Source organism: Quercus lobata, chromosome 11 (genome assembly GCF_001633185.2).
Source record: "Quercus lobata isolate SW786 chromosome 11, ValleyOak3.0 Primary Assembly, whole genome shotgun sequence".
NCBI classification, from domain to species: Eukaryota; Viridiplantae; Streptophyta; class Magnoliopsida; order Fagales; family Fagaceae; genus Quercus; species Quercus lobata.
Genome location: NC_044914.1, coordinates 3,450,916 through 3,462,573, shown reverse-complemented (window position 1 = coordinate 3,462,573; position 11,658 = coordinate 3,450,916). Strand labels below are relative to the sequence as shown.

General features: G+C 41.4%; 1 protein-coding gene across 1 annotated transcript; it reads right to left on the bottom strand.

Annotated features, from left to right (window-relative positions):
- Positions 1-1,154: 1,154 nt before the first annotated feature.
- LOC115968516 lies at positions 1,155-1,565 on the bottom strand. Its single transcript, XM_031087924.1, has one exon. It carries the CDS (start codon positions 1,563-1,565, stop codon positions 1,155-1,157), a length of 411 nt encoding a protein of 136 aa, XP_030943784.1.
- Positions 1,566-11,658: the final 10,093 nt, after the last annotated feature.

The following is an 11,658-nucleotide window of genomic DNA, read 5'->3' as shown; positions in this document are numbered from 1 at the left end:
CAAAGCGGCGATCATGCCGGTGAGCTTTTGGACCTCCTTGGGGTTCCAAGGAGGCTGCATGCTGTGGATAGCTCTGGTTTGGTCGTGGTTGACTTTGATGCCCTTGTGGGTCACCATGTAGCCCAAGAACTTTCCTAATCCCACTCCGAATGAACACTTAGACGCATTCAGGCCAGCCTGTGTCTCTTTAGGACTTCAAAGATATCTCCGAGGTCCCTCACATGCTCGAACACCAATTTACTCTTTACTACCATGTCATCTATATAGACTTTGATGCTCTTGCCTATTTGCAGCTCAAACATCCTGATCATCATCATTTGATAGGTGGAGTCGGCATTCTTCAAACCGAAAGGCATCACTTTGTAGTGGTAGTTTCCGATGGGAATGACAAAAGCTGTCTTTTCTTGATCGTCTGTAGCCAGGGGTATTTGATGATATCCTTGAATGGCGTCTAAAAAGCTCATTCGAGGATGCCCCGTTGTTGAGTCCACCAATCGATCTATCCGAGGTATAGGGAAGGGGTTTTTCGGAAAGGCTTTATTCAAGTCTGTGAAGTCCACACAGACTCGCCATTTCCCACTCTTCTTCTTTACCACAACTATATTGGCCAGCCACTCAGGGTAGAAGACCTCTTTGATAGCCCCTGCCCTTTTAAGTTTCATCACCTCCTCCTTGACCGCATCAGTATGCTTTTTCGACGGGTGTCAAGAGGGTTGTTTCTTGGGCGTAAGAGCCGGGTTAACATTAAGATGATGACATATGAAGTTTGGATCGACCCCTGGGGCCTCGTAGGCGTCCCATGCAAACACATCCACATTTTCCCTAAGGAAACCAATTAGCTCTTCTTTCTCTTGTGGTGGTAACTCTGAATCGACCTGAAAGAATCTCTCTGGATCATTGCCCACAAGAACCTTTCCCAAGTCCTCGCAACTTGCCTCCTCGGCTGATCCCCCACCAATCGTGACCGGGGTAGTTAACTGCTATAAGGGATTCTCGGTAGGGGTTGGGTTCTCGACACTTGGCCTCCGTGAGATGGTAGATACCATGCATTGCCGAGCCATGGCTTGATCTCCTACTATTTCTTTGACTCGACCCTCCGATGGGTACTTCACCCTTTGGTGCAAGTTAGAGGAAACAGCCCCTAAGGCATGAAGTCAAGGTCTAGCTACGATGGCGGTGTAGGGCGAATATGCATCCACCACTATGAAGTCCACCTCCACTATGTCCAAGCCAGTTTGTATGGGCAGTCTAATCTGGCCTCTCGGAATAACGGTCTTCCCTTCGAAACTTACTAAAGAGGAGTCGTATGCTGTCAGGTCTTCGGGCCTCAGCTTCAGCCCCTTGTATAGGTCGGGGTACATCACCTCCATAACACTGCCTTGATCGACCAACACCCTCTTAACGTCATATCCCCCAATCCTGAGCGTGATGACTAGGGTATCGTCGTGGGGTTGGATAGTTCCAATCTTATCCTCATTCGAGAATCTTAGTATGAGTGAAGCCATCCCCTTGGTTCTCTTAGACTCACGACCGTCGTTCTCAGCGGGGAGTTGGGCCACCGACATTACCCTGGAAGGATTGGAGCTCGTTCTTCCTGGAGCAACGAGAATGACATTTATCGTGCCAACGGGCAGTCTCAAGGTCCCCTGCCGAGTCTCAACGTCCGTTCGCTCTTGTCGGCCATTTGAATGATGCAAGAGATGACTTAGCTTTCCCTCTCAAACTAGCTGGTCCAAGTGGTTATTCAGGTTCCTGCATTCGTCGGTGGCGTGCCCTGATTCTTGATGGTATTAACAGTATAGGTTCTGGTTGCATTTTATGGGGTCGCATGCCATCCTATTTGGCCATTTGAAGAACGGCTCGTTCTTGACTTTCTCCAAGATCTGATGTAATGGATCTCGGAACACAGCATGGACTGCCTGTGCCCCGGCGGATCCAGGCTGCTTCGTGTACTCTCTTCTCGGCCAGTTGTTGCTACCAAATCGATCTGACTTGAAATCCCTCCTCTCTAGAAGGACAATCTTCACTTTTCCCTTACCCATCTGCTGGCCTCTTCGACCCTCTTGTACTTATCAATTCGGTCCATGAGCTGGCGCATGCTAGTGGCAGGTTTCCTGGTCAGGGATTTCCTTAAACCGTGCTCTGTCGACAGACCTCTCTTGAAGGTGCTGATGGCAACATCATCATAATTGCCCTTTATCTCGTTATACATCTCCTAGTATCTATCCGAGTAGGCCTTCAGGGTCTCTCCTTCTCACATGGATAGGGACAGGAAGGAATCCAGAGGCCGAGGAACCCTACTACTCGTGATAAAGCGAGAGCCGAAAGCCTAGGTTAGCTGCTTAAAGGAATTTACAGAGTTTTGCTTGAGGCCATCAAACCACCTCATCTCCATGGGTCCCAAACTGGATGGAAATACTTTGCACATCAAGGCCTCGTCTTTGGAGTGGATGGCCATCCTCTTGTTGAACTGACTTACGTGCTCTACGGGGTCCGTCCGACCATTATATATGGTGAAAGTGGGTTGGTGGAACCGCCAAGGAAGTTCAGCCCCCTCTATCTTGCGTGTGAAGGGTGACTTGGAGATTCAGTCCAAGGCTTTGCTCATAGCGTCATTTGCTACGCCCTTGTAGGACGGACATTTGTGGCTGCGTATATGAGGTTGCTCTTCCTCATAGGAGAATGTTTCACCTGGTGGGGTTCTCAACCTTCATCTGTATTCGTTGTCGTCTTTGTCGCTGGTGTCCGGGCTAGGGGAAGGACGCCTTCGCTATGCTCGGCGCAACTTCCTCTTCAGGTTGTCGATTTCTTACTATAGAGCCCTATTATTGTCCCACATTTGGGATGCATGACCTTTCCCTTTCGAGCGATTTCTGCTCTTGTGGGAGGTATTTACGCTACCCTCTCGTCGCTTGTCTTGATCTCTTTCCCGTTCGAGGTTCAGAAAGTTGTCCTGCCGTTAGGAGTCTGCTGGTCCCGTTTGGCGCAGGCCTAATCCATCCATTTCTAATGATCGCGCTTGCTGAGGCACAAGTTCTCCCCACAGACGATGCCAATTGTACGGTCGCAATTTAGAGCCCAGGCCCAACAGGTATGGGGTTCTGGTCCAAGGAGCCCAGAAACAATGAATTTGTAGAGAATGGGCTATAGAACTAGGCCTTAACGAAGTGTACTCTAACTAAAGTTGGGCTATACAATAATTGAAACTAAGCAAATCCCCTTCACGTCTGTAGATTCTCAGTCCGAGGAGACGAGGGGAATGTATACGGGTCCCTGTTGGAAGACTATGGTTCTTGCACTGTTCTTCTGTTCTAACTCCCTTTTTTCTCCGTCCTCTTCTTCATGGGGACTCCATTTCTTATATAGTCTTCTTGAAGCCATCAGGGCTTTACACTTGTTGATTATCTAGACCCTCACTTGAGTGCTTGTCCCATCGAACATCCCCCCTATCTTTCTGTGAGTTGTGGTAGCCAAGGTAGTACTATTCATAGGTCCTCTCTACATTAATGCGACTAGAAAAGTAGCTGCAATGCATTTAATGTGGCAGCTACAGCCTTTCCTTGGACACCCTACGTTTCCTTCTTTCCTACGGGTCTGTGGGACTCATCCTTGTTACTAATGCTCATTGGGGTGGATCCTTCTAGTAGACAGAGTGCATGTTTGAGCCATATTTGTTACGTCCGAGGAGACATTTCTCTTCGGACCGCCCTCTAAACATCTTCAAGCCCACACGAACTGGGCCGGGAGCCCTTTTGGCACCCACGTCTTCTCCTCGGACGTGGTTGGTCTTCCTATACGGGGCCTAAGGCCCATTGTATGATTTTGGGCCTTTGCCCCTACACTAATAATTTAAAAATTAAAATAATTATTTAATAATTTATAATTATAAGTATAAGTATATCTATTTCCAAAAAAAACTTTAAATATTATAGCAATACTAGTATTATTATAATATTTCACACAACTTTTACTACAACTCGTTATATATTAAGTTGTGAGGAGTGAAAAAAATTGTGGATGTATATGAGTTTATATTTTTATCACTCACAACTTATGACAAAAATTGTTACAAATATTGTAATATTAGCATTATTCTAAATATAACTTTGTTGCAATACTGTAGTAATCTGGCAATACACATACATTATGTCACATCACGTTAGGCTCAAAGGCCAAAGCTAAAAGGAAGTAATGGAGAGCTTTCACGTGGAGAGCTCATCCTTTATTCAAAATTTAAAAGCTTTCATTATTTCCAATGCTAGGCAGCAAGTGTCTGTGTACTGTAGACACGTGGAGAGCTTAGGAAGCTTTCAATATTTCCAATATTAGGTAGCTTTCAAGTGTCCGTGTCAGTGTAGTCAAGTCATAACAAATACAAAGAAAGGGAAAGTGAGAAACAAACCACATACATAACAAAGTTCAACAAAAAAAAAAGAGAGAGGGAGACAAATAGAGAAGAAGAAGAAAAAAAAGAAAGAAGAAGCAGTTGCTTCATGGCGCCACCCCTGCTTCGTCGTCGTCTTCTTCCTTTTCTCCTTTTCTGTGTTTTTTTTTTTTTTTTAATATATTTTTTTATTTTAGGTTCAGATTCAATGGGTTGCTTCATGGCACCACCCTTTCTTCGTCATCGTCTTCTTCCTTTTCTGTGGTTTTTTTTTTTTTTTTAAAATTTTTTTTTTTAGTTCAGATTCAATGGGAAGTAAGGAATCGTGAAAAGCGGTCTGATCATGACTCTCGGAACTGTGAGGTCCGATCGCGGTTCACATGGGTCCCTGCTTTTTTCCCATAGAACGGTTCTTGAGGCTAAAAAAACTGTAAAAATGAACGATACGAGGTTTTTTCAGTCGGACCGTACGGTCCGGTCTAGGTTTCAAAACCTTCGCTAAAATGTTTGTAAATCTAAGTGTTTTATAATGCTCTTTAGTTTTATTTGGAGTGTTTTATATCTTTTATGGTAGGCCGTCTTATGAGCTTGCACTAAATGAAGAATAGAAATGTGATTAAGCTTCTCCATGATTGGGAGGAAGAGGTTAAACAAAATTAACTTGAATTATGGACAGCTATTCGAAATCTTAGTGAAAGATTAGATTGGCTATCTCATTTTTGCTTTTCATGAAAAAACACTAATTGAAGTGGAGGGTTTCTTCAAACAACAAGTAACTAGGTCAACTGTAGGGTCTCGATTCGTAACGACCCTAAGATAATATTGGGCTCGTACGTAAAGAGGGCCCAAATAATATCATTTGTAGAGCGTGGGTTTGAAAGGCTAGGTCTTGGTTACCGGACGGTAGTTCGGGTTGGCTTCGGTCAGTGAATCTCGTCTGAGGAGTCTGGGGAGCTCTATGCTCTTCTTATTCTCCTTGTTTCTAGGACACCATGGCTGGGAGGACGAGTTGTCCCCCCCCCCCTACTCACACTACCTCTCTTATCCTATTATACGGGCACTTATCCTCTTACCAGCGTCCACGTTTAAGCTCAATTTCCTAGGACTTAAGACTTGTCCTGTCAGCCTATACCTAGAGTGGTTGGGGGTGGTTGTAAAAGCTGAAGAGCATGGCTCTGTCAGGTGCTGAGTATTGAATGGCAGTAATGACAGTAATGGCAGCTTTCCTTTTGTCCTTGTCCGTTATACTATCCAGCGTCTCCTTCTCTATTGACATAGATATTTTAGATTTTTTCCCAAACTGTTCTTATACCGTTTTTGCCTTTTCTTCCAGGGGGACCTCGGATATGCCGAGGACAGAATCATCCTCGGCTATGTCTCAAGATTATTTGGACTTTTATTACACATCCTTGGCTATATCCTTCCTCGGCTCGGGCCTTGAGCCCCAATGTAAAAATGGGCCAGGGCCACAAATTATTGGGCCCCACAATAGCCCTCAAAATCCTGCTGTCTGACCTCTTGGTCGGAGATGAGGGTTTTGGTGATGCCAAGCCTTTATTACGGTTCGTTTAGCTCTGCCCTTTATTAATGTTGGTGTCTCTTCATCTGCTTAGGAAATGCGCCGGGTTACGAGACATTCTTCTAGATTTACACACGATGCGCTCCTATCGTTTCAGTGTACGAGGCACGTCTTTAATAAATTTCCTTTACGAGGTCAATCAAACCTGACAGTTACAGATGACATTGGGGAGTTGAATAGACGCTACCTTACTTGCAGATCTTCTTGGAGATATGTACGGATTAAATGCCACTGAATTCACCTTCCATATAAGAAGCCAAACGAGAAGGTATTCCCTTCGCGTAAAGACTCTTTAACCTTCCTAAAGCCTCAACCCTCAAGCTGTGCTCAAAGTCTTCCTTATCAGCATAGCTAAAGTTTATAGCGTGACACATTTGAAGTATAAGTGGGGATGAAAAGATTACATCCTTCTCAAAAGCGTTCTGTCCCTCCGAAGCTTAAGATGGCTTGGTCAGGGCAGGATGGCAAAGACTCAAGATACCTCTCATCCTCCCTTTAGCTAAAATTCGGAGTAGGGGCTCGTCGCGTCAAACTTTTGATGCGACTGAGCTGGGGTCACCCATTATCAGTACCAGCTGCTCTCTTATGAGCATAGCTAACATGGCACCAGCGTGTTAGGAGTCAAGACTGACGCAGGGACAAAGTATCCCCGCTTCTTCCTCTCTTCCTTTACTGGTGCCTCCTTTTGCCTCCCCTTCTTCTTCTTTCCCATCACCAGATCCATCCTGGTGCTTTTCCTTCTTCCTCTTCTTCTCCTCTTCCACCAAGGGATGTCCTCCTCTCAATATGGGTGCTACTGGGGCAGAATTTGGAAAGACTTTGGAGCAGAGCTTAAAAAGACTTCTGGCTGTTTGTTTGTTTTGTTGTTTTTTTTTTAATTGTTTTTGTAGTTTTTTTTTTAATTGTTTTTGTAATTCGTTTTCTATATAGGCTTGTTTAAGCCCTTCATTGTACGTTGTAATACCTCTTTATATTAATAAAAGTCAACATTGCTTTATCTTGTTTATTCTACCTCTTCTTTCTGAAATGGTTTTGCCGTGAATAGACGTATTACCATATGACCTCTTTTTTATTTTTATATTCTGAACGATGCTTAGGGTCGAAATCCTAGTTAATAAAAAGACCTTGCTTTGTGCTTATTGAAACTATTCGGCATAATAATGCCAATTTGAACAAATGATACTTAGGGCAGAAATCCTTACTAAGAAAAAAGAAAAAGATATTATGATGAGCTTATTAGAGTTGTCAGCATAATAACGCCGACCTGAGAAAACAATACTTAGGGCCGAAATCCCTTACCAAGAAAAAAGATGTTATTATGAACTTATTGGAGCTATCGTGTACAATAAGACCGACCTGAAAATGGGTTGTATACCCCAAACTTAAACAAGATGATGGCTGAATGCTCGGTGCCATGTAGGAAGTAATCATCCGAGGATATATAACCCAAAATGAACAGCCCCTGCCAGTCGCTGAGTAATAAGGCGTTTCGCCATCTTCCTAATGACCTTCACAGCCTTAGCCTTTTATGGTATTTGGTTCGAGGACTGAGCGACTTAGAATTCTCCTTAAGTAGCTGACTTTTCCATAGGTTTGAGTCCGAGGACCATGCAATACCTTGGTTCTGTCCAAAACTTGATTTTTAAGTAGTTGGTTTCCCCATAGGTTTGAGTCCGAGGACCATGCAATACCTTGGTTCTATCCAAAACTTGATTTTTTAAGTAGTTGGTTTCCCCATAGGTTTGAGTCCGAGGACCATGCAATACCTTGGTTCTGTCCAAAACTTGATTTTTGAGTAGTTGATTTCCCTATAGGTTTGAGTCCGAGGACCATGCAATACCTTGGTTTTGTCCAAAACTTGATTTTTGAGTAGTTGGGGGAGTTAACCCCTCGACTATGGCATGGGACTTTGGTTTAGGAGGATTAGCTCCTCGGCCAAGCCCCTAGAACCATCCGTGCTGCTGACACTACGAAGCGCAGCCCCTAGTGAAGAAACGTAGCCCTTAGTGGAACTTTACGCTAGAACACTACAACCGGCTATTAGAAATGACGGGGGAACTGTCTCAACCCACCGCCTGTGCCAACGCACTAGCCTTTCCCACAGACGGCGCCAATTGTAGGGTCTCGATTCGTAACGACCCCAAGATAATATTGGGCTGGTACGTAAAGAGGGCCCAAACAATATCATTTGTAGAGCGTGGATTTGAAAGGCTAGGTCTTGGTCACCGGACGGTAGTTCGGGTTGGCTCCGGTCAGTGAATCTCGTTCGAGGAGTCTGGGGAGCTCTATGCTCTTCTTATTCTCCTTGTTTCTAGGACACCATGGCTGGGAGAACGAGTTGTCCCCCCGCTTCTCACACTGCCTCTCTTATCCTTTTATACGGGCACTTATCCTCTTACCAGCGTCCACGTGTAAGCTCAATTTCCTAGGACTTAAGACTTGTTCTGTCAGCCTATACCTAGAGTAGTTGGGGGTGATTGTAAAAATTGAAGAGCATGGCTCTGTCAGGTGTTGAGTATTGAATGGCAGTAATGGCAGCTTTCCCTTTGTCTTTGGTCGTTATACTATCCAGCGTCTCCTTCTCTATTGACATAAATATTTTAGATTTTTTCCCAAACTGTTCCTATACCGTTTTTGCCCTTTCTTCCAGGGGGACCTCGGATATGCCGAGGACAGAATCATTCTCAGCTATGTCTCAAAACTATTTGGACTTTTATTACACATCCTTGGTTATATCCTTTCTGGGCTCGGGCCTTGGGGCCCAATGTAAAAATGGGCCAGGGCCACAAATTATTGGGCCCCACATCAACTATTCAAATTTTGATTGAAGAAATTTCCATTTAAATATCAATTTTATAATCTAAACATTAAAATTTTTTCATTGCCTTTGGGATTATATAGTTTCATGTGATACTTGAATATCTAATTTTTAAAGTTTATAAAATTTCCCGTGCTTGTTAACTACATACTAGTTTATAATTATACTTTATAAAAAAAACTAGTTTATAATTATAATTAATGACAAATGGAATATTTGGGATTCAATTCTCACTTATACAAAAAGCTAATTGGTGTTTTAGTTTGATGATAAAAAATGTAATTATCAAAAACAGACATCATAAATTGAAACTCTATAAAAAATTTAAAAAAAAAAATTAATGATGAGTCTTTCAAATGAGCCTAAAAGTGAAAGACTTTTTTTTTTTTTTTTTAAAAGACAAAAAGGTGAAAGACAAATATTTATAATGAACCTCAAAAGTTGAAACATTAATTGTAAGAAAAAAATATATATATATTTTTGAAAATGACAAAATTTAGTTACAAAATTAGTTGTAGTTTTAAAATATAACCTTACTCAATATCTTTTTATTAAAGGTGAATTTTGACAAATCCATCATTAAAATACATCATCATCTTATATCCTTCATACTAGCAAAATTTATAGAAAATTAAAGATCAATAGCTATGTCATCAATAAATTGTTTAATTTGCAAGTTTTTATAATTTAAAATTATGCATAAAATATAAACTCATAGATCATATAGTAAATAATATCCAATTAACACAAAATTTGACATGCATATTAAGAACGTAAAGAATATACAATTTAACTGTTAAATTTTCAAAATATGTAGTAATATTTATTTTACTGAGTAAGGTTGTAGCCTTAAGCTACAACCAATTTAGTAGTTGAATTTTGTCATTTGTAACTAAGAGCTCAGTGGTGAGTAGAGGCGCAGAGGGGATCGATACAGTAATAACTAAGGGGCTATTTGGATTAAGGGAGGAGGGAGTGGAAGTAGAGTAATGTAGAATTGGCACAAAATTAGCTTATTTTTAGTCAACTATATCCTACTCCTCTCCACTCCTCCTCTCTCAATCCAAACAAGCCCTAAGATTATTGTCTCTCTAGATTGAGAATAAAGGAATAGGCAAGCTTCCAAAATCGACAACAACTCAAAGCCCAATTGCATGCCCTATATTTCGTTTTTATTTATTTATTTTTGAAAAAACAATTCCATGCCTTATCACAGAATCTCCGTGTCCAAATCCCCAACAATCCCTAATATATTTATTTTGGGTAAGTGATTTTTTTTTTACAAGTGGCCATAAAAGGAAAAAAAAAATTAAAAAAAAGAGGCTACAATCATCAATAGAAATGACATGTCCTGTTAGGTGCAATGCATTCACGGTTCACATGATTAGTTAAATTGAAGAAACAAAAAACAAATCTCATCTTTTAATGGTAGTAGTCAATTCTGCCTAGACTTTTATCCATTCTCATTCGATCATGTGGAAGAGTTAGTCAAAATAAAAAAATTTGCATTGGATTTAGGGATAATCACGTTCAATCTATGACTTTCACCAAATAACACTCCAAATGTTGTCAGTAAAATAAATTAATAAAAGTTATTAAGAAAAATAAAAAAATTGTGGTCACCGAAAAGTGAGGGAAAAGATTTAGATGAAAGAGGGGGGTAAAATCGGAAATCAAGCCACGATATTCGCCTAAACCATTAAATAAATAAATATATAAATAAATTTTTTTTTTTGGTTAAAAGTGAAAGACAGTGACAAATTGATTAGTAAGAGATCTGGAGTGGAGGGTCCTTGCATTTCATGCTTTTTTTTTTTTCTTCATGTTTTTCTTTCCTATTTATTCGGAGAGTTTTAGGTTTTGGTGACGGTCGGGTTTGCACTGCATCTTTATAGTTTCCTCATCGATTCCAATGTCTCATATATAAACAAATTATTAAACACAAATCTTTGGGTATTTTTGGTTTCTAAATAATAATAATAGTAGCATTAGGAAGAGTAATTTTTTTTTTTTGAGGTGGGTTGTGTCCGGTATGTTAAGGTGGATCATAAAAGGGCAGAGGCAGAGGGAGACGCATTGGTTGTTGTTGTTTTTTGCTCAACAATCACACATGGCTACTTGCTCTAGTAGTAGTAGTAGTTGTAGTAATTATTCTAGTATATTTCGAAATGATCCCATGAATTTGTTCTTGTCTAAGAAGGGTTTGTCAGGTTGTTTCAATCTCAAACTCAGATGTTCTTTGAGGTTTGATGCTGACGATGATGATGATGATTTGGAGTGAACTCTGCAATGAAATCTGCTAGGGCTTGGGCCTTTATTGCATTTCTTGGTTGGTACCGAATGTCAAATTCACCAAGTTCCACCGCCCATTTAATCAGCCATCCTGTAGCTTCCAGCTTGTTCATTGTCTTCTTGAGCGGATGGTCCGTCACGACATTGATGACATGAACTTGGAAGTAATGTCTTAACTTTTTAGAAGCTGTTATTAGTGCAAAAGCCAACTTCTCTATCAGTGGGTACCTTCTTTCTGCTCCTCTGAGTGCTCGACAAGTGTAATACATGAGTTTTTACACTTTTCCTTCCTCCCTGATTAGAGCCGAACTTACGGCATGTGGAGACACTGCTAAGTACAAATACAGTTCCTCTCCTTGCACGGACGGACTTAATAATGGAGCTGTAGTGAGATAGTCCTTCAGATCTTGGAAGGCCTTTTGACATTCGTCCGTCCATTTGAATGCCTTCCTGAGGACTTTGAAGAAAGGTAAATATTTGTCTGTGGCTTTCGAAACAAACCTGTTCAAAGCAGCAACTCGCCCAGTGAGGGATTGGACTTCCTTGATATTCTTCGGTGGTTCCATGTCCAATATGGCTTGGATC